The sequence below is a fragment of the Tamandua tetradactyla genome, chromosome 14 (assembly GCF_023851605.1).
Source record: "Tamandua tetradactyla isolate mTamTet1 chromosome 14, mTamTet1.pri, whole genome shotgun sequence".
NCBI classification, from domain to species: domain Eukaryota; kingdom Metazoa; phylum Chordata; class Mammalia; order Pilosa; family Myrmecophagidae; genus Tamandua; species Tamandua tetradactyla.
In genome coordinates, this window is record NC_135340.1 from 62,804,421 (window position 1) to 62,828,616 (window position 24,196).

General features: G+C 37.8%; 1 protein-coding gene across 2 annotated transcripts in view; it reads right to left on the reverse strand.

The window, feature by feature from the left end:
* The window catches only part of FBN1 (fibrillin 1), a 239,421-nt gene that overhangs the window by 72,853 nt on the left and 142,372 nt on the right, over positions 1-24,196 (reverse strand). For both annotated transcript variants that reach the window (XM_077127803.1, XM_077127802.1), the window contains exons 13-25: positions 23,238-23,363; positions 21,635-21,757; positions 18,444-18,566; positions 17,265-17,417; positions 13,699-13,752; positions 11,440-11,565; positions 7,355-7,480; positions 6,674-6,793; positions 6,301-6,438; positions 5,299-5,349; positions 3,589-3,714; positions 1,316-1,543; positions 7-132 (exon numbers count right to left, since the gene is read on the reverse strand). In XM_077127803.1, the coding sequence (XP_076983918.1) occupies positions 7-132; positions 1,316-1,543; positions 3,589-3,714; positions 5,299-5,349; positions 6,301-6,438; positions 6,674-6,793; positions 7,355-7,480; positions 11,440-11,565; positions 13,699-13,752; positions 17,265-17,417; positions 18,444-18,566; positions 21,635-21,757; positions 23,238-23,363 (1,620 nt within the window). The remainder of the gene's footprint in view (positions 1-6; positions 133-1,315; positions 1,544-3,588; positions 3,715-5,298; positions 5,350-6,300; positions 6,439-6,673; positions 6,794-7,354; positions 7,481-11,439; positions 11,566-13,698; positions 13,753-17,264; positions 17,418-18,443; positions 18,567-21,634; positions 21,758-23,237; positions 23,364-24,196) is intronic.

Genomic DNA, 24,196 nt, shown 5'->3' on the forward strand with positions numbered 1-24,196 from the left:
ACTGACCTGTACAGTTCCTTTCTTCAGAATCCAGAGCAAAGCCACTGTCGCATCTGCACTTAAAGCTGCCGATGGTGTTTCTGCACTTGCCGTGGGTGCAGAGGCTTGGTATCATCTTGCACTCATTGATATCTGCAAGAAAAATAAAATGTGGGAAAGGTGTGTGAGCAATCAATGAGGAGTTCTCAGTGCCTACCATTATAAAATCCTGAGAGATGAGAGTCTCTGTTTCTAAGACTTTTATGATTTCACAACAAATTATAAGGACTTGGCAATGCTCATTTTAAACGGTGATTGATGATCTATGGGAAATATGACTTTGGAAGCATTTTAGCCTTTTAAATCTCTTTAGAAGGTGTCATTGGAGAAGCAGAGCATGTTTGATTAAACTTCTGGGGCCCAGCACCCTGCCTGATACAAAGTGAACAGTTAATAAATATTTGCTGAATGAATGAATACTCTAAACCACTACTTCATACATTTAAAAAAACAGAGATTATTTGACTAGATTGCCCAGCAACAGCCCATTAACTGCATAGCGGGATGAGATATTCATGTAATGCTTTTTGATGTGTTTTTGGGATATACCTAATATATTAGAATTTCAAAGACAATGTCATTTGTGACTTTATTTGTGAATAATGTATATACTGCTGGTAATATTTTCTCAATATTATGGACAATTAAGGTTTTATTAATATAATTCATGGCGTTTCCTGTATACTAGGGGACTCTGAATATGTAGCATGTGACCAGAATTTAGCCTATAAGGACCTTTCCCCTACAGGGGATTTCCCAAAGCAAGAACTAAAGCTCAAGAAATACAAGAAAGTTCATGTCTATGTAACGTCATGAGAAACAGAGCTGGCCCACTAGTGGGTTTCTCATACCATGCACCCTCCAGTATCTGTACTCATGGCAGAAAGCAGGGACGTGACTGCTCCAAATCAGCAGGTAAAAAAGCCATATTACGTGGTTTTCGACGGGGACATAAAAATTGCCTTGGTCATATTTTTATTCCATTTATATTTGGCTTAGCAGAGTATTAAAATCTATTTTAACACTTAAAAATGGCTAGATGGAGAGGGAAGTGACCCTGGGAAGTCCTAAGATAAAGGGAAAAAATGGTCCAGCACAGAATGAACATTTTGCTGTATATAATTCAGCAAGCAAAAAATGCACACTGAAAGGGATGACCCCACTGATACCACCTGTTGCAATTTTTCTATTAGTTTTATTGGTAGAACCCCAGACTCATGAAAATGCATCCTTTTAGCTTAAAAAGAAAAGGAGTCAGCCACTGGGAACATTCTACCTTTGAACAAAGGTTTTCCATTTGTAATTTCTTTGGTGGCGAAACCGGGTCCTTTGGGACAGAGCTCCTGGTAGGCAGGTGTGTTTCTCACAGGGCACTCGTCGCACTCCTCGGTACCCCAGGCTGCCCCGACGGAGCAGCAGCAGGCGTCCATGCGGTGGCGGCCGGGCACAGGCAGCGTGCACTCCTCATCCTCAAAGCGCAGGAAGCAGGTTTCCAGGCGGATGTCTGTTGGAGGGAGAGAGGCAGGCTGAGGAGTGCTCCTCTGTTTTCACCCACCCAAACTACCGACACCTTGCTAGGCACAGTCCAATTCACACAATAATTTGCTATATACTTATTGACCAGAATAATATTATTTTCCTTGAGAGGAACTTAGGTTTTGTGGTGGGTATTCCTACCTAGTACAGACTCGCTTCTTTCTGTCATCCCACACTTGTACCTTGTATTAGCAAAAAGTTCCCTTTCCACTTTAGGCTTGTTCTGTTAATTCTACTAAGGAGCAGTATTCTGAGAAACCCCACTATGCTCTTCCGGAAGATGTTTTCTCCTTGCACAGACCTGCCTGTCACCGAGGCAGGCACTCTGTGATATCTTCTCATCCGCACTCTAGCTGAAAGCACACAGCATTCCCTATTGCTGGAGCACATCTTAGCTAGAGTTATCACATTTCCCTCAGATGCACTGCTATTTTGAAGAGGTAGAATGAGGACTGCCCTTCTTGAAACTAGTCAAAGAGCAAAAATAGCAAAGAAAAACCAGGTAATACTTAAGTGTTTTCCTCAAGTCAACATGTGCTTACACGCATGCTCCTCAGGAGACACATGGGATACACCCAGCCCCAAACCCAAGTTCACAGGATTGTTAAGGAAGAAAAGAAAGTACAACAGACCCAAAATGAGGAGACCTGGGTTTTGGTCTTGCTGAGACACTAAGAAGTCACTTGTCTTTGGCAAACGATGAATCCCTAGGCTAGAACTTCATATCTTTAAAATGATGCCCTACCCATCTCTCAGCGGGTGCTATGAAACTCAAATGAGATTATGCATCTGAAAATTGTAAAATGTAATAAAAATGTAAGGCATTATCTTTCCTCTCTTTCTCATCCACAATATGTTCATTAACCATTAACATTAGCCTGAGTTTCCTCTAATGTTAGCTCCTGAAGCCTTTTGGACAACTTCACATTCAGGTTGCCAATATTAAGATGGGTTTTTTAAAAAAACGAAACATAAATTAAACAGTGAAACATCTTTCACCCAAAGAACCTAAGAAGGTTATCAGTAAATTCTGACTCCTTCTAAATATAGGAGCTAAGATTCAGAATGGGATTAACTGACATCCTTAGTTATGAAAAGACTTTAGGTTCTGGATTAGGGATTTCTACTTCATATAGCTTATACTATAAACCCCCATATTCTATACTGACAGGTTTTTATAGCTCTAAATTATACATGATCCATATACCACTCTTTTACCACCTACAGTGGCCTTCACTAAGGGTGCTCTTCAGAGTAAGGTGCTTTCAAATACACAGCGCAGCTGAACATTTCCAAAGTGATCCAAGGGACATATCCCAGGCTGTGAGAAGCCACAGTAGTTACACCACAATAAGTCTGCAGACCCGCCAGGATGATTGAGGGGCCTCAAACTTGCTGCCACTACAAGCAGCATTCTCAGGCCTCCGAGTCTAGGTTCTGGGTGCAGCTTTTCTTAAATCATTGTCTTTGGGCTCCAGCACTTGGTAAGGAGAATCATGCCATGACTCTCTGTGACAACAGCCCTGGGTTCCCTCAGGTCCACTCTTCAGGGCTGTGCTTCTTTATTCCTGGTATCCACAGGGATTACCTTTAAGGACCTGTTCTTCTAGCCAATGGCAGGTCATCCTTCTCTAGCATGAGTACAGTTTCCAATTAAGCTCAGATGATGCCTTTATCCCCAACCACCCCAGATGCTATAGCCCACGGGACACGGAGGGCAGATCTAAGAGTTCTGGAAGAACAACTTGTGAAGGTGGTGATTCACATAATAGTTACACATCCACAAAGGATTACAATTTCTTTTCATTAACATGATCTATACTCTTTTTATAAAGAGTAAATAAAGATGTTGAGTTGAAAGGCTGTCAAGGAAACCACAACGGATCCTAATGGAAATGCTGGAGTTGGGATCGTGCGTATGTACATGGAATTTAATATTCAGCTATAACTTGTTAACTGTGTTTTTAATCATCTTGAGAAAATGATTATTAGAAAAATGAGCTCAGTATTTACCTAGACAGATCCTCCCTGTGGCATCCAACGTCATCCCACTGGGACACTGACACTTAAACGAGCCCTCAGTGTTAACACACAGGCCGTTTTTGCACACTTCTGGGAACACTTCACATTCATTTATATCTGTTAAGGAAAAAAATGCATGAAGTTAGTATATCTGTTTAACATGATTCTAATTCATTCTAATCATGGATTCACACCTATTTTCACAAAGGAAAAAACCATTTTGAACTTGATAAGGCCACAAAACTAATTTGCCTCCAAACAGTTCATATGGAACTTCCAGGAGGTCTGGACAGCAGCCAGACTGAGCCTGCCTATTGCTACAGATCTGAGATTCACCATCTGCCTCGGGGAGTAACTCCTACATTGCAGAGACAAGAAGCTGGTGTGCGTACTCGCGGGCAACTCTGGGAACGACTGACATCTCAGGTGAAGTTACCAGGTGTTGTATAATTAGCTTTATGAGACCATATGGCCGGAAGTAAGGAAAGAAGCAGAAACCTGGTCTTTCCAAGTAGCAAAGGAAAAAACAGCTTGAAAGTGAACATAGAAAGACAGACCTCTGAGGAGGACGTGGGCCCAGACAAAAGATCCTCTACTGAGCATTGCTGGGAAGTCCACAGAAAGTGTATAACTAATTTTAACTCAGCAACTGTCTTAGACTGTTCTCTCAAGACTTGATTTCAGTTGGCAAAGAGGCCATGCTCATTCACGTATCATTCACCCAATTTCTCGCAAACACACCAGTCCTTCCCAGTTTGTTAAATGGTAAGCACTACGTTCTTAGCATTGAATTTGGAAAAATATTCACTATCAAGTTAACCCAAAGAAAGGCACTAACTTAACAATGCCAAACAGGGAAGCACTGATGAAGAAACTCACATAAACCGTGACTCTCTATAGAAAAAAGTGACTTTCCAATCTAATAATGTTAGAAAAATATAAATCTTTCCTTGTAAAAGAGACAGATGGAGTGAGGCTCTACCTTTTTTTTTTTGTAGTTGTTCTGGTCACTTGCACACCAAAATGTGCTGCTGAGGTCAGATAAGTTATTAACAGTTGGTCTGGACCAGAGAAAGTCCAAAGGATTCAGTCATCATTTGGAAAGCAAGACCTTGGGTGGGGGTTGTGGCGTTCCTCTTTGCTTTAGCAGGGAAAAAGCTTCATTTCATCCCACATATGGGTCTAATTGCTGTTTTTAAAATTTTTCAGCTGCTTTGTCATGTCAGGTTGCATTAGTCACAATGACCCACGTCTATCTGGGTCTCCGTGAGAAAGAATCAGAACAAATGGAGAGAATCCACATAAACTTTCAAAAGAAAGGCAGTAGAGTGTGTCCTTCTAAATCATCTATGACCATGAAATATTTTTAAAAGAACAAGACAAGACAAAAAATGCAAATTTTAAAGTTTCATCAAAAACTTCTATTTTTTCTCTTCCCAATAGATAGCATTTTCTAAGTGCAGTTATACTAACTCATCGTCAGTCTAAAACACATCATCTTTTGGCCATAGTGATTTGACACTGGCAACAGCATATAAATGCTGATGAAATTAACACTGCTCTATTTTGCATCCCTCATTATTTTTTTCTCCTTTCTATATTTTTCACTGTGAAGTGACATGACAGCCTGATCCAATCCAAGTTAACGCAAGCATTCTTCACACACACAGAAATCTATGATTTATGGATTATCAGGAATACCTTCACATTGTGTTCCTTTAATTCTTGAGTACCCTTTACCACATATGGGATCTGTAATAAAAAAGAAAACATTCACATCTGAAATAACATCGACTTTGTAGTTATGACATAGTATGAGAAACATGAAAAAGGAACAGAAACATGAATTATATTTTGCTGCTATGAGTAAGTCTGAGGTAATAAAGAGTATCTGAGATTGTATAACTGAGGAAGAAGAGTAATGAACTGTCTCCTTTTAAGTTCAATTCCTCTAATATGTCCTAAAAGGCCCTAGAACTCTATGACCTATTCTAAGGTGATGGTTCAGAGGGGAATTAACTGTAGATTTCTACATTGCTTTTAGCCCTAGAATAGGAATCATACTATAGGATTATCATACCATGAATTTGGAAAACAAAGTTCAGAAATTGGAGATCTTAAGCCCTACAACATGTACACTGGGACGACTTTTTATATTCAAGCATTTAATCAACAAAATCATGAGCAAGGCTCTCAAATCTCAGCCTCACAGCAGATTCGGAAGTTCTCTAGAAACCCTATGAACTTTAGCCATAAATACTGGCTTCTTTATATCAATTTTTTTTTTTTGTATGAGCAGGCACCAGAAATTATACCCGGATTCCAGCATGGCAGGCGAGAATTCTCCTGCTGAGCCACCATCGCACCGCCCTATATCAACTGCTTTTATGGAAGAAAATTTGCTCTTGTAAAAACCCCATCCCCTGAATCATAAGGTTCCCAAGACAGCCAGTAGGAATGACTGCTCCAGGAGTGACACCAGCTAAACACATTACAATTGGTGACAGAAAAGAAGAAACTAACCAAATCACATAAAGTTACTGTCCTAGAACTTCTCTCAGTTTCTGATTCAGCAATATGTTTTACCAAGGGTATCAGAATGACATATTTTTAGATTACAAAGTATTGGGCCTCTGTTTCCCTTTTCTAAACCAAAGCAGCCAATGGGAAGGGCACAGGGGCCACAGCACCTGCTCCTCTTACCGACTTGGCATAGGGTACATGGGCTCCCCCAAGCAGCCCCAAGAGATGAGCAGCATTGAGACTTTAAGGTGGCTCCATTGATGTTGACCTCACATCGCCCATCAATGACAGTCTGCCAGCAAGTGCCTCTGATTGTTTCTGCAGAAGGAAGAAAGGGAGGTAGATGCCTTCAGAAATGATATTTCATAGAATCAATATTAAAAATCCAATCAAATATGCACACTGGAATTACAGCAAGAATAACATCATGAAATAAAGTCATGGTCACTTTCAAAATTGTCTTCATGCTTAACAAACTCCTGCAGTAAAAGTTGATAGTAAGCACAATGGCATTGAAAAAATATGAGACAATCAATCTCAGAAGGATAAATACCTATGCAGATGGTTTTTGTTGGATCCAAAGTACTTTCAGAAGAACATTCACAAATAAAAGAGCCTGGGCTGTTCTTGCAGACTCCATTAATGCAAGGACTTGACTCGCATTCATCGATGTCTGGAATCAAAACAGGACTACATTACCGCTAAATGCTGAATCTTGTACTTACACTTGAGCCTCAGAGGCTACTGCATACTCTTCATTAATTAAGAAAGCTGGTATAAATAAGTTTTTTTTTTCTCTAGACTAGTTGAAATCTCAAAAATAGTAATCGAGCACATTTCTACAGTGCAGAATCTGGCGCCGGACTAAATTTTTTATTCAGAAAATCTGGAGCAAACGTAAGTGTGATTTCAGAATTACTAACCTAGATTGCTAATACATAATATTTTCTTCATCTATTAAATGATGTCAAGTAAAATGCCAATTAAAAGTAAATGCAATTAATATTTTAGGTGGCATTCAAATGCAAAATAAATGGTATCTAAAATGCCAATAGCAGGTAAATAACAGCAGGGGCTTAGTACATATGGGTGCCATTTAGAGTCACAGAATTTCAATTAAAGTGGCATAATTGTTTACCTAAAATAGGTGTTACTCTAATTTGTTCTTATAGCTTCCTCATGGCATTCCAAAAGACAGCAAAGTACATATTGAAAGTACATAAGTATTCTTTACCTTCACAAGTTTTTAGATCAGGTTTGTATATAAATCCCTTGGGGCAGGTACAGACAAAACTTCCAGGAGTGTTTCTACATTGTCCATTGTCACAGAGTAGAGTGTTCAGTACACATTCATTAATATCTGAAAGTAAATGAAAATGAACTTTTGAAAGAGTCCAACCCATTTATGCAACTTCTTTACTCTTTTAAGTTGGTTCTTTAGGTCATAATCATATAGTTTAAATCAAGCAAACAAAGAAGCAAACTTTTCGTATGCTTGTTTTTGCTTAAATAACCTAATTTAGAAAAATATGGGCTTGCACTGATTATTCAAACTAGGTTTTGACAAAGCCCAAAACTACCACATTCTATTCAATTTACTTTTTCTTTAGCAGGAAGGAAACTTGGACTTGCTGAAAGGCATTAATCTTTACTTTATATAATTTTTTCCATTGTGCCAGAATCAAAGGACTAATTCTATTGATTTAAAGGAGCCAAAGAAATATTTAGAAAGTGTGGTCCATCTTTCATAGGTGTTAGTTCCAGGATGGGTGCTTCTTGCTCAGAAGATTTTACATACTCTCGTTAGGTTTATGAAGCAATATGTGAAATCTATAATTGTCCAATGAAGTTGGGGAATTTAGATCCATGGTTCAGAGTTGAGGAAAACACTTTGCTTTCAGCTCAATCATATGCCTATCTAAAGCAAAATCCAACTGTTAGATATATATTAATTAGATAATTTAAGAAGTGTGGACATGATACAGTTATGTATTAATTGGATAATTAAAGAAGCATGGACATGATAGAGTTTCTTATATCATTTGTGGCTAAACTACATCCAAACACCCACAAACTAGCCTACAGATTCAAAAGGAATGTTTTGCACATTAGAGAATCTGATTAAGGCTCACCACTGTGACAAGTTAGCAGCCTCTTTACATAAAAGGTACACAAATTCAGCATAGGGGGAGCTTCGTGGGTTCACGGCAGTAAATGTACTTAAAGCAGCAACAAATTTATAAAGTACTTAAGATATGGGACAATCAAGAATGAAGTTACATTACTATCTGAGAAAATGCCATGCTGAGAATTCTATCAAAATCTAAGGAAAGTTAATACTTCCCAGAAAGGTCAATATTGAAATTCTTAAATGTTGATGATGTCAGAAGAAGCTGTAAACTTCTTAAATTGACTTAAATTTAAACTTAAACTGAGGGAATTAACTAGTAAGATAAAAAACAGCCTGTCAGGTTCTTCAAAATTAAACAGAATTATCAGGCAACCCAGCACTTCCACTTCTAGTTATATATGCAAAAGAAATGAAAACAGGTGCCAAACAGATGCATGCGCACGCATGCTCTCAGCAGCACTGTTCACGACAGCCAAAAGGTGGAGCCTGGAGTGAGGCAGGAATGGGGAGCAACTGCTTAGTGGTACAGGGTTTTATTTTCGGTAATGAAAATATTTTGGAACGATATAGAGTTGGTAGTTGTACAATATTTTGAATTTACTAAATACCATACTGTATGGTCCACTTTAAAATGGTTCTACGACCTTCACCTCAATAAAATAAATGATAAATAGCCAATCACTGGAATCCTGTGTGGGAAATGGCTGCGCTGAATCTGTGAGTCACAACTTCATATCTCTGAGCATAATCAGGCTTGGAACTGATGATAAAGCGTCCAACTTTGGAGCTTTTACTAAGGTTTGAAAGAAAAATCCCCTCTGCCTCCCAAACTCTCCTTTTAGCTTCCCATGCGGTGATTTTTGGATGAAGCTAAAACATCCCTGTGTCTCTCTGGGCTGCTCAAATAAATAATGATTTTTCATTGTTTATTCGGGTCTGCCAACGAAGAAGGACTCTTATAGAAAAATGAAATAGTAAAGCCTGTTTTCAGTTGAGTCTAGTTTGAAAGTGCCAAGTGTATTCAATAACAACTGTACCCTAAAATGTGGCCCTAAAATTAAGGGTGTGAGACAGAAAGAATTCCTTTCTCAAAAGTCAATCAAAACCACAAGGAAAGAAGCTACAGGTTTGGGCCAGCAATAAAAGTAAGAGAGAGACAGAGAAACATGAAGCTGAAAGGAGAAGAGGGTTTTGGATGAGTCTGTAGCTTCTCCGACCTGTTTTCATCCTCTGTTTTTTTAGGCACTGCTTTAGAAACTCAGATGAATGCTGTTTTAAATGGGGCAGAGAATATGCTCTGATTTATTGTTAGTTGTTTTTATGTATGTGTAAATTCCACATATTAGCAAGGAAAGCAAACAAAAATATGTATTTTTTAAAGATTTCTATTTTTTCCCAAGTAACTGAAATCTCTACTTTGCCCCTCCTGACAATCAGTCTTCATGATTCCTAACAACAAAGCTATATAAAGTTCTGGCCTGCTTGTGATACTCTGCTTCAGCCTGCAAAATTAGAGAACAGCACACTGTTCAAGAGGGACAGTACTCTTGGCATATCCTGTCCTTTAAACAGTTAAAAGATGAAAGTAAAAATTATTTAATGCAAACTAATAGTGCTAATAGTAGAGAATGCTTGAGGGTGTGAGAACATGAGACCTGTAGAAACGATTTAGAGAGGGCCACACAGGGCCAGAGGGCAGCAGAAAAACCATTGAGGACTTGTTTTAGGAGGTTTGGAGTCAACTTTCCTCTTCACACTAACTCCAGAATCCAACCTCTTCCTTCACTTACGCATAGACCTGTACCATATGTTACCTAGAAAAAGGCGCCTCAAATCTTTCAATACTGGTATTAGAGGACCAAGATAAATAAGGAATTTTGTGGGAGGAGGAGTTATAAACAAATGAAAAACAGAAGAAAAGGGGAAGGAGAAAGGAGAAGAAATGGCCAGGTATTACAAAAGTTGAATTTGAATAAAGTCGTTTGTAATGGATTTACAAAGCTTAGAGAATCAAAGTTCCTTCTGAAGGACAGAGATTCCTGAAAGGAGTCAGAAATATCTGGTTAGGCTTCAAATGCTTTGGAAAGAATGTGTATTCTGTGATGTCAAGAGATCCAGGGATGGCTTATGGATATTTGGGGGATGTTATTTTTCATTGTTTGATATGGTACAGCCATTAAAAATATTAAAACACTGAAAATGATATTTGTGTTCACTTCAATCTTCAGAATTTCTGAATAATTATATATTCTAAAGACTGATCATGATATTGGAGCAATATTTTTTCAAAAGCGGCCACTAAAATACTACCAATGGCAAAAGAGAAACTCTTAGCACCTGAGCAATAAATGGCTTTTAGAAAGCGAAAGATGTTTCTGACATCTCCTGTTTAATCTTGAAACTTATTAATTTAAACCCTATTCCATGAAAGTAGGCTTGCTTTTATATAAAATGTGTTTCACTTCCAATTTAAAAAGATGTACCATCTCGCTCTTTGGTTTGGGTATCACTTGGCATATTCCCCAGAGTATGAATATCCTAGTTTCAGATGCCCAACTTTAGGGGACCTGATACAGTATGTTACTACATTACAGGATGGAAAATATATTTTAGAAAATATTAGTTGAAACAACTAGAGAATGTTGAAGAGAAAATAATAGCACCCATGTTGACCATTTTCTTCCCAACCAAATGACTTATCTAGTTACTGGCCGGTGCTTGCATCAAGGATTGTTAGAGCATCCACCAGGGCATTTGCTAAACTTCCCAGAGAGCAGTTATTGCTGAAAATAAGCTGGTTTTTCTTGGATTAAATCTCATAAGGAGCTGGGAAAAGAGCTGCTTCCTTCTTTCTCTCTCTCTCTATAAAATAGGGATGTCTTTGTAGACAGAGGAAAATGGCTTAGAATCTTTGTACTTTATGCCCCAAGAAGCTTCTTCATATGGAATGAACCTGATACATGCTCATTCTTAAACTGTCACTACATAAATTGTCATTTAAACAAATTTACACAAAAATTATGTCATTACATAAATTTTAGTTTTCAAGATTTGTATATGTCATGTTGACAAAGTGTAAAGCATCCCATTTCCTCAGTTCTTTAAGCCTTTCAGGAGCAGTTTCCTCCCAGTGACAAAGGAAGGAATACGTTATACATAAAATGTCTCAGAAAAGAGGAAGAACTTACCAACACAGTTTTTGCCCGTCGAATCCACTTCATATCCTGAATTGCATATGCATTTATAAGTCCCACGGAGATTTTCACAAATTCCATTTGGGCAAATATCAGGATCGAGTGCACATTCATTTATATCTATATCAAAAGAAAGTTAAAAACCAACATCATTCTACAACAAAGACTAAAATGAACTATTTAAAAAAAAAACTCTTGAAAAAAAAAGTTTCACTTTGATCCTTTTTTCTTGCTACAAGATGAATCAAATCTTCCTTCTACCAGTCCCTGACAGAAATTCACCAACTAAGCTGGAACTTTAAGATTCCCTACCCTTAATCAAATTTAATGAAACCTCCAGACTTCTCTTGGTCCAAGCACCAAGATGGAAAAACAGAGCCGAATTCTCCATAACTGCTCTTGCCACTGGCCTATCCCTCTTTAATCTACCTTCTATACCGCCACCAGACTCAACATCCTAAAAACAAGCTGACGATGTCACACCAATAGTTCAAATTTCTGTAGGTTCAAGAATATTCTCAAGTTTAAATTCAAAGACGTATCCTTTGCTTAGTCACCCTGAATGTCTCAATCCTCCATGAGCATACAATGCTCTTTCTTCACTCTGTGTCAGGAGTATCTGGAGTAGACTTAAAGTCAAGACCCAGCTCAAAACCCCACCTTCTCTGGAAAAGTCTTTCTACTCTGCTCCCACAGTCACTCCATGCACACATCACTTCCCTACACACACGCAGGTAAGGCTGGGTTCTACTTCTTCAATGTTCTCAAACTGCGGCACTCTCTAGTAGTCAAGGCTGATAAGTAATGACAATCAATGAATGGTCAGTCTCAATCCTAGTCCCTGACTGTTTATGAGCAAGGTGTACACAGTTTGAAATTATTATGTACTCCAGAAAAGCCATGTTTTAATCCTGTTTCAATCTTGAGGCACCAGATTATTGTTTAGGGTGGGAACCTTTGACTGGATTGTTTCCATGGAGATGTAGATGTGACTTTTTTATTAGATTACTTCCATGGGGATTTGACACACCCAATTGTGAGTATGGTCTATTGATGAGATGAAGATGTGACTCCAGCCATTCAAGATGGGTCTTGACTAGTTTACTGGTGTCCTTCAAAAGTGGAAACATTTTGGAGAAAGCTCAGAGCCAACACAAGACCCAGCCATTTGGAGATGCAGAAAGAAAATGCCTCGGGGGAAGCTGTTTGAAACCAGATGCCAAATGACCAGCAGATGCCAGCCTCATGCCTTCCTAGCTGACAGGTATTCTGGAGCCATCAGCCTTTCTTGAGACAAGGTATCTTTCCCTGGATGCCTTACTTTGGAAATTTTTATGGTCTTAGAACTATAAACTTGCAATTTAATAAATTCTCTTTATAAAAGCCATTCCATTTCTAGCATATTGCCTTCTGGCAGCTTTAACAAACCAAAACGCCAGGGTTGATCATTTTTTTCTTCTTCAGGTCCCTATCCCAACTTATTCACTCTCTACTCACTCCTTATTAATTTCAATTTCCTTCTTCCTCCCAATAAATTTCTATCCTAGTCTTCATCTATACATAATAATGAAATCACTCACACTGAATGAACTGATAATCAGTTCAGCTAGTCCACTTTTTTCAAAATTCTTCTGAATCAAATCACTTATTTTTATATTCCTCCTTCTTGTTACCTATTTTTATACTTGTTTCAATCCTCTATTTTAACTTTAATTCCTAATGGCATCAGCAGTATTTCTCTAGTTCTAACTTCTACCCTTAAACATTTCATTCCCTTTCAACTTTCAGTTAATTGCTGTCACTGCTTGCTGCAAAATAGAATGGTCCTCTATTGCCACCTTATAATGACTGAGGACCTGATAGCTAAGAAATTGTTCAGAATTGTTCAACAAGTCCCTAACCCTGAACTATTCTTGATAGTGGGAGATCCAGAGGAGGACCAAGCTGCCCCTTCTCATGCATGAGGAGCCACAGTCATTGCTCCTCATCTACAGTCTCCTTTCAACCACTCTAGGAGAGGGCTTACCCCCTTCAGAAACAACCCCAGCCCCCTCCCCCAGCAACCCCAGGGCCCACTGTGCCACTGCTGCACTGTCAGTCGGGGCTTCAGGGGGCCCCAGATACACTGTGTGGTGCTGGCCTGAGATACGGTCAGTACAAACTGGTGTAACAGGACCAAGTTGAAACCCACAGGAAAGCCTGATGCTGTCTCTGCACATGCGTAAGGTAGTAAATTTCAAAATAAAGCCTTACCACTGCCTGCTGACGTCATCCCTGGCCCGCTGCTGCAGAGTGCCTGATATTCCGCTGCAATAAATTCACAGATAGTAAATGATTCCCTTGTTTGCAGAATACGTCGACCCTGCTCTTGGCTTTGCACACATCATTTCCTCCAAAGTGAGTGGAACAGAAATAAAGTGGTAACGGAAGAGGAGGCATCTCCCTGAGGAGTCACCGCTTACACCAGGCTCCCATTTTAAAGGCTGCGCATCACTGAGAGAAAAATGACTCTTAAGGATACAGGCAAGTTAAAGCAATTCCTTGTGCAAAGCACTTTCGGAAAAGGTGTTTTTCCTATAGCTTGATTTTCTTCACTAGGGAACAATTCACACTTACAGTGAAATGTGCCTGTTAAAATGTGCTTTCTTAACTGTTAAAAAAATATGTTCTCCCATTATCATGGAAATAATTTTGTTTCTCGGTATGAGCTTTTTTTTTTCCCGATCTAATGAAGTTCTCAACATTTTCTCATTTTTCTCTGCAAATTCTCTAGTCTCTACTCATAAGCACAACAGAGCATTTATTCTTGCCTTTAATGTGTATTTTTAAAGCTATTATATATCAGGATAATGGATTTACTCCGTGTGTTTTAAATCCATATGGAGAGTAATGTTTAATGTTCAAACAGTGAGATCCTACTGAGGAAAGTGAAGTATACCAAATATGTTCTCAAATTTGTGATGGAATTATGTTTCTATTTCTTGAAATTTGAACAATGTTTTATATGCAATTGAAACCATATTTAGATGAACATAAGAGGTAATGATGAAAATGGAGAACTAACTAGAATAACATTTTATCCGAGAAAAATAAGCTAAAGTGTTGCCTTATCTGCCTACGGTTTCTGCAAGTCACAGAGTTTCATGATAATACAAATCATTTGTACTTGAGTGAAAAAAAGCTTGATATTAGAGAATGGCCTTGTTACAGAGGCCAACGCCACTGCACTTGTCAAAACAAGTCGTTCAGGTTCTTACACTTCTGCATGCTAGAAAACTGCATTCCTGATGACAGAGGATGCAAATGAGTTATCGGACAAAAAAATTAAGACCTGTGCCTTCTAACAAATGCGAATTTGAGAAAAGCTGTGAAAATGTGGCTGCCATTGTGTGTTTGAAAGCCAAGGTCTGGGAGCAATTAATTAAAACTCTTGTGAAATATTGTATGTAATAAAGCAAGAAAAAAAAAATCATGCCACCTTTGTAAAAAGCACTTTTTTTTTTTTTTTTTTTTTAATTAACGGAAGTATGGTCCCACTGATGTGAACGGACATTCGAGAATAAACTTGAAAAAGCACTTTTATAGGTAATGTTAAATTAGCTGATGTTTGGCTAAATGGAGGCAAATGACCAACTCACTGGCAGTTGTATAATTAATAAGATAACATGCGAAGTACAGGGCACAATTCCAGGGACATCACAAGCACTTAATATAGGATAGGTGTAGTTAAAAGCTAACTCATGGAGAGAGCAGGATGGGGAACACATGAGAAAAGTCCCAGAACTACACTCCCATGTATTTAACTTCCCGATTACTGCAAGGAGTAAAGGCTAAGGTGGCAAAAAGCCTTCCTGAACAATGTGAATCAGCTTCAGTAGTCAATGAAAAATATCTTTATATGTTGCTTGTTTGACCTCCAGAGGATAAAGGGGGAACTTTAGGTATTGCCTAGTTGGAGCTTCTCACTAAAGTGATCAAAGAAATTCCTTCTAGATATATTCAGTATTTTTTTTAAAAAAGTCTTTCTCTCTCTGGGAATGAAGGATATCCTCCTACATTCTGACCCATCCCTACCAAAGAGGTGGAGAAACCACTTCCACATGTGTACGTCTTCTGTGCACATTCATTCAAATATAAAACAGAAGTTAGTGAGACTGGGCTTTAAACTTAGAAAGTACTTTTAACTCTGTTTAAACTTCACTGCTTAAAATAATCTGTTTTCCCCCGGCCATCTTCTTAGAAGCCTTTACGTTCTCCTATGCATCATAAGAATTCTTTAGAGAAGCACTTGAACAGAGGAAAACACAAACACAAAGAACTCTATGCAAACAGGATTCTAAGTTTTGGCTCTTTCATTCATTCAACATGTGAACACAAATCATCTATATTCTTGTGTGTCAGCTTCTCACTAGTCAAATGCAACTCATAATACTTCTCTATCTTATAAATTCAAAGTATGTAACAAAGTACTTTAAATAATTAAAAGATGATCATATGCAACTATAAAGTTATACGGAAGTTCAGTTGGTTGATAGAATTATATTTGTATATAATATAATTGAAATATTGTTGTGAACATCTATTTTAGTGATCATATATAGCTAATGATTTTTATATTCTTCAATGGGTGAAATAATCAAACAGAATAAAGCCTTATTTTATTTATTGGCTTCCCCCATTTCTTTTAAAGTCCTTCATTTAACTTTAACTTTCACAATATATTATAATTTATAGCTCTATAATTTCAAATATTATAGTTTTCAAAATGGCAAAACTTTAAAAACTGAGGATTAATATTTAATCATTCTCATCCAAGCCAGAAATAAATTGATTGAATCTTTGATATAAGCCAACCAATTAGAGTTGCATGTTTTCAATAGTAGGTCTAACTCCATTTTAGAACATTTGATGTCAACTGTCAGGCTACCTTAATGTTGAACATATATCTTATGTTTAAATGCTGACAATCCATTGCTTTAATTTCAATAAACTATTTTTGACTTTAAAAGTGGAAAGAATTTACAACTTAGAAGACATCATGAATGATCTAAAAACAACATCATTTTGTAGATGAGAAAATTAAGGATCCCTTTTCCATATTACATTATTTTATAATTATGTTTACTAATGTAAGCGATCCTAGATTCTTTTGAAAGAAGATGAGAGGTAATCCTAAATAAACATAAATTCACAAAGAACTAAGCTCTTAAATTAAGCAGCTTGTCTGCTCATGGACTGAGGGACAGAATTCTGACTTTTAGCCCAGTTCTCTTTTCATTATGCATGCCATCTCACCTTGAAAAAAATACTTTTTCCCTAAGATTGAATAAAATCATTTAGGAAAAGGAGTCCTAAATCAACATGTGGGACATAAATAAAATTCACAAATAGCCTTCTGGAACAAAAACTGGAAATGTTCAGGTAATCTGGAATTTATTTACTGTTAACACTGTGTAAATTTCTGCTTCTATAATAGTCAGTTCCTGCAAAATGCAAACATTGTGCATCTACTTTAGAAACCAAGGCAAGCTGCACGTATTCCAAAAAGCACAAACATTATTGAGGGTGCGTGTGTGTGCTCAGATGAGAGGCATGAATGAGCTGCCTATTCCAAATGATTGTGAAGCACCATGAACAAAATCCCTGATGGTGAGTAATATATGATTAGACACTGGCTGGCCTCTGCCAAGACTCCAGGAGGGCACGTCATGCACCTGGAGAGCATAATGTAATCCTTTCCCATGACTTTCATGTATGCAAAGACTGCAGACGGCAGCAGAAGGCTGGCAGCGTGAGGGCATTTCCGTAACACCACACACCTGAGTTCTGCGCGGGACATGGCTGGCAAGGTTCCCCAAAGGCGTACTCGGTGCTGGCGCAACAGCATTCGGATTTAGTAACGGCACCAAACAAGGGTTTGACGCACTGTCCTCTCTTGTATCCACCATAGCATGTGCTCCGCATGTGTGTGTCTAAACAGGAAGAAGGATCTGTCATCACACTGTCACCTCCAACAGACGAGAACCTCCCAGGTCAAAGCTGAAGTTGGCTTTGTGTATCCATCATCCCTGTATTAACTCACAGAGAATGCCTCTGTATTAGGGTTCAAGGGAGAAAAACACCACCGACAACCCCTTCAACTGCCAAGCAGTGTAGACCTAAACATGGCCAGATTCTCAGTTATAGGGGCTATCAGGAGTTATTCTTAAATTCTGCCATTATATCTCAGTCATTTTTGTCTTTTCCAGGCCTGTGCAGAGCAGGCATTTAATAGATGTTGAATGAATGACAGATGACTGTTGAATCTCACACTTTTTAATAAGACCTTTATAAGAAATGTGGTTTGCCTCAAAATACACACAAAATGATTAAATGTCTGAATTATTTGTATGTTCCAAAAAAGGAGGGAGTTTAATCTGTAGATGGTTCATTATATCAACTCTGTGGATGTTGGTCAACTAAGCAGTATTGTTGTTACCACCAGGTTTTTCAGTGATGCCCAATCCTTTTCCAATTCAAAAGGTTTATTGAACACCTTTCTTAAAAATAATTTGGATAAAATTCTTATCCATACCACAACGAATCTTGAAGTTCTTAGAAAGCCATGGAAAACTATTCTCATATCATAAATTTTTGGATTACCCATGTTCTCCTTTGCATTCTATACTCCCCTTCGGCAATTTAATTCTCTATTAAAATACTACCATGAGACAATGACTGTATACTGGCCAATTTCAAAGACCATTAGCAACAAACAAGGGTTGGAGAAAATTGAGAACAGCTACATGATTAGGGAGGAGAGAGAGAGTCCCTTGATTTCGTTTATCTCAGCTTGTTGCTGCTTAAATGAACATCAAATTTATGCAAGGAGAGAACTGGCCCTTGCTGGTTTAGTTCCTCCACAAACATTCATTATATCTACTGCAATAGAGTGTATTTGTTATTGATGGGTTTTACTGATTGACAGAAGGTGGATCACTATCACGGCTTTATCTTACCAACACACACACGTCCATCCAGACCCACTGCCAGTCCTGGAAAGCATTCGCATCGGTAGGAGCCATCTGTGTTTACGCAGCGTCCATTCATGCAGATCCCAGGAGTTTCACACTCATTAATATCTGAGGTGGGGGAAAGTATTTATTAAAAACGAGGTGATTTTTATTTAAAACCATAACATGTTTACCATTCTGTTAAAATAATTGAAAATGGAGAAGACTGAAAATACTGTGCAGCATCAACAATCAAAAGTGCAATGGGATGCATTCTCATTTTTTCCTTTGAAAGAATAGCAACGAAATTGAGAGAGATCAGCTGGTGGAGCTTATTCCTTTCTGATAAAATGCTTTAATAATATTCTCCAAGGAGATTTTTGAAAATCCAAAATAAGAATTACAAAGGTAATACAGAATTGGAGGAAGACGCTAAGTGACACAGAAGGACTTGTGTAATGTTTCACAGAGCAGTTCTTCCAGAATTCTAGCCCAGGAATACATTGCACTTTTGACATGAGCAGGAAGATTTTCCTTTTGGCATTTAACATCATATTGGTATCACCTGCACCTTCATTCTTTAAGACACTCAGCATGACATTAAAAGACATATAACCAAAACTTTGATGGTATGCCTTAGAAAAGGAGAAGAATGAATATAGATGATTTTGATACATTCTGGGCCAACAACAGCACCATAGCAACTGGAAACCTGCAAAGAAAAGGTTTTGCTAAACATTACATATATTTATTGTATGTGCACACTTAGGAAGAGCTGGTAAAAGACTTCATTCGACACATACTAACAATAGCAGGGATTTTTGTTCCTCAACATGAAGAAGTAAGAAATGGTATCAAAATTCTGTTTCGGGAAACATGTAACACTTAGCAAATCAGTTCATAACAACCCCCCTTTATAATATACAGCTAGTTTATATGACTATTTCCTTCCTTCTGACCTTAAAAAGGCAAATTGAGCCTGAAACACCTACATGTTTTATTTAGCTGGTATTTGTTTGGCACAAAATATAGTCAGATGGGCCAAGGTTCTGTGTACAGATTGTATTTCAAAACAGTTATATTCAAATACATGAACTTAAATTGGTTCAGTCACTCCAACTATCTTTTTGTTCAAGTTGCAAACACACATAGAACAATGGCAGTGACTACAGTCTGTAAAGAAACACCAAGGCTGTTTAATGAGGAGAGAGATGTAATTTGGGGCTTTCCTCAAAACCGCCAGCCTTAACTTTCTGAGGATATTTAGATCTGAGAGGCCACGTCATCCGTAAGTCAATGTTATAGATGAAATCAATTTGTTTATTAAGCTTTGAGCAGTCACATCTTTGTGGGCCCAGAACTAAGGGCTCGGCACTAACAGAAAATCTTGTCTCATGTCTCAAAGAGAAATATCATGGGACTGAAGGAATTCAGTGTACAAGGGATTACTTTCCTCTTTCTTCCTTTAGTCGAACATAGTGTGTGTATTAACATATACACTAGGAAAACAAAAAAGATAGAGGTAATAAAATATGGAGCATCCTCCCTTTTTCCTCCCTTTCTCTCTAACTCTTAAGCCCGCATGATAGGGTCAGAGCAAACCTTTCAAATCATCAGGAACTTTCAAAGGAATGGAACAATCTATTTATTGAAGAGGCACTATTTCACTGGTTGCAAGGCTTACAAAACCTAGTTCCACCAATGAGGTCATATGTCTTCTTAAATAGTTACATAAGCATTACCTACTGGCCATACTTAAAGCTGAGAGGCTGCAGCTGGGTCACCAGCAGCCTGGAGGCACCGAAAGTGAATCTCAGTGTGCTCTGTGGATAGGTAAGAGAAGCATGTGTTCTCACAGAAGTTCTGCTCACAAAGGGGCTTTCACATTTCCTTCTCTTATTTTGTTTGGAAGCCTAATTCCAAATATTCCAGTAATCATTCCTCTTCCCTTTTCTTTTTTTTCCCTTGTACGGCACTTAATCTGCACAATTTGGCAGTTTGTTTCATGCTGTCTTACATTGTAGAATATTTCCATGTGTTAATCTTGTCTTCCCAACTCTAAGTTCCTCCCAGCACAGGGCTCAAAAATACAGAAATCATTTTCCTACTTCAAATTTGAAAAACTCGACTGTTTTCTCTTGTGATGAAGAAAGATTTGCACAATATTAGGAGCCATGGATGTGAAGGTCATAGAGGATGTAGGTAAACAACCAAGGGCTAGAAGCTCTTTTAAGCCTGGAGAAAATATGCATCTTGCCAGAGACTTAATACAAGGCTGTCTTCCATAACATCTTTACCAAAGCTGTCTACCTGGGGCACTGAGAGAAGAGGCAACAAATGATTTTATTCTGCTTTCTTAATCTGGGACAGCTTGGAAGTTCAAACCTTGTGCATATGAACCTACAAACGGAGGTTCTGAGTGCAGCATTTTAGCAGATTTCTTGGACCAGTTTTAGGTATGAGGTTCCTTGAGAAGTCTGGTTCCAACTCAGAATTTGGACCTGAGCACAGCAATCACTCATCCCTGACTACAGAAGGCAAGAGACACTGAGTACAAATCTATCTCCAGTCACTCCTCTCAGGACCCCAATTTTCAAAAGCACAAATAAAAATCCTCATGTTGTCTCAATACCGGGAGAAATGAAATTATTTCCTAAGTTACCAAGTCGAACAATGATACCTGGTTTGTTTATTTCTTCTGCTTAATTCTGTTTCCCTTTTTGCTATGTGCCTGAATAAACTGTTCATGGAAAACTTTCTGTTCCTTAAGATACTTGGAGGAAATTTCAAGAAGAAAGCACTGCAAATAGTCTTTCCAGGTGAAAATGGAAGAGGTGGAGAGCCTATTGCCATTATTTCCCAAATGGAAGGGTGAGGCCAAATTCAGCTTATTTAGAAATATGTCCCCATCTGTTTGTAGACTTAGTGATGGTTGGGCTTCAGATTCATGTGCTGTGTACCTTTCAGGCTTCTCTGAAAAGACCCCAAATCCCCTTACTGAAATAAGGTTGCCTTCTGGGTATAAACTGAGGCTTTCTGGATGGCTACACTCAAACAGGAATTCCAGTCATGCTTCCTAAACCAGAATGAGGGGTACTTTGAATGGGGAAAATCAGCAAAGAAACGTGGCACTCCTAAACAATGCAGAAAGGAGAAAAAGCACGTGAGAATATGATTTAGAGTTTTATAGCACAAACCTTTGCAGTAACGCCCATCTGATGCCAGCTGGAATCCGGGTTTACAAATACATTTAAAACTGCCATCTTCATTGATGCACATTCCATTAAGGCACATATTCCTGATGCTGCACTCGTCCATATCTTAAAAATGCAAAAAATACATTTTTTATGATCAGAAAAGTAAACTTACAAAGGAAGTAAACTAGGAAGAGCATAATCCTGTTTCTTCACATTTCCTTGTTCATTTGCAATGGTCTAAGCCTGATTTTTGTCCAAATTACAATATATAAAGAGGGGTTATGTATCTCAATTTCCCAAGTTTTGACATGTGCATGCAAACCATAGAGCTAGACCTATTTTACTGTGTGTGCGTGTAGATATGTGCTTATGAAATTTGACTCAATAGACGCTTACCAAGACCGTTTTTAGGAACAGTTGCTTACAAACTGAAAAGTGTTTTACCAGCCTGGCATACAGATTCATATTACTTCTAACATACTGAAAAATGAAAACAAAATTAAAACGAAAAGTAGTAGAATCTCAAATATATTTAGATTCTTTAAAAAGTGGAAACAAGAGAACAGCTTATAGCTTTAGACGATATTAAATCGGGATAGGAAAAAATGGACTTTTTAAATGCAAGACTCATTATGGCTTATAGTTGTCTCTGTTGACCTCTAGCATCTTTGATCATAGTGCTATTTCTTCAAATTCATCAGTATGGTTTTTAATTTAATATTACAGCTGTCTTGGGAGGCACTTGCTCTTACACACATGGTATGTTTTCACTTACAGGCTTTAGCAGACTAAAGTAATTTATGATTTTTTTTCAACAAGACTCTACCCCAACCGAGAATTCTGGCATTTAGTCTTTGAATTGAATCACAGAGATAGTATTATGCCAAAAATGTTTCTAAGAACAATTTTGAAATTCTTTTAATATATGAATAGATTCTTGAGACCTTTTCCAAAGAGGTTGGGAGACATGAGAAGGAGCATTATTCATTTGTTTCTAAAGGTTCAAGAAATGGACACTCATCAATAATAATCATATTTTCTATTTTGGAAAAATGGCAAGGAGTAAAAGTCAAAATGTTTGAGGCAATCCAAGTCAAAGTGAGGTAACTAATTCAAGAGGTAATTAAAAAGGCTGACATTCAATAGTCAATGCTTCTTTCAAACAAATTTTACGTTTTTAGGTACCGATTAGTAGTATTTTTATTGCTGAGCGGACACTTTAAGCAAAAGGTTTAACAAATAACTAAAGACTATATAGGTTTAGGTGTGTCTTTTAAAAAAAAATAGCACAAATACTGATTGTATAAAATTATGAGGTATTTATTTATATTACAAAGATTTTATCATCATGAAATAATCACTGAATGTCAAGCTCCCTTACAATATTTAAAATACTATTTGACTCACACAAATGTGAATTAAACACAACTATACTAGGAACATGAGTATGGTGGAAAATTAGGCTGGCCTCAAAATAACAATATGTGAAATACATTTAATACTTTGGCCTACCACTTAGTAGTTGGCAGCTTGATCTTTGTTAAGTCTCCCTATATTGAAACTGCAGTGGGACAAGGGGGAAAACCATTTTTTTAGTTATTACCTTCACAGTTCTTCCCATCTCTCGTAACATGAAAACCTGCATTGCACACACAGTGGAAACTGCCATCTGTGTTGATGCAGCGACCATTATTGCAGATCCGGCCATTCTGTAAACATTCATCAATGTCTAAAATCAAAGGTACAAAGAAAGATATAGCTTTACTTTGGAGATTGACAATTATTTCAATTCTCCGTCCCTCCTTCTTCAAACTCAGGATCTTAGCCTTGGGACTTAATTACCGAGTAATTTTTCATCAACATAAATTGGGTATCAAGTAATGAAATTGAATTACTAACTAGAGCTTGAAAGGCACATGCCAGGAAAAGCAACAACAATATAATAGCATTCAATCTAACTCTAACTTCTAATAAGATTCCTTAAATTCCTTAAATCTCAATATTGTAAACAAAATAGATTCCACATTTTCCTAGCTAATGTCATGAATCAGAATATACCATTATTTATATTGAACTTTGGCTGGTGTCTTGCATCACATGATTTTAAAAGCAGATCTTACAACCAATAATATTAGAACCAAAATAAAACAAATATGCTTTTGATATATATATATACAATATATATATATTGTTCAGAATTCTGATTGACAAAATGATAGCATATAAGACGTTCCAAACTGCCATTCCAACACTGTCTTCGAACAACTAATAAAAACTGGCAAAGTCATTTCCTTAGAATTCCAGAAAAGTTACAGCATTACTGGGTGGTATCAAATCAAGAAAACAAGCTTTAAAAAACAGTAGGAGAAGCTCACAGCGCCCTTGCTGGACCCTCTCCAACCTGATCCCCAGCATGGCGAGGAGCCTGCCTGCCACACCAATTGTGGGTGTCTGTTCTGGAGGTAACAGAGTAACCTCTATGTGAATATTGTGGTGCCTGTATGTTGGTACAAATCTATTGGGGGTGGGGTGGGGGAGACAACCTGAAAGAATCAGGAACTC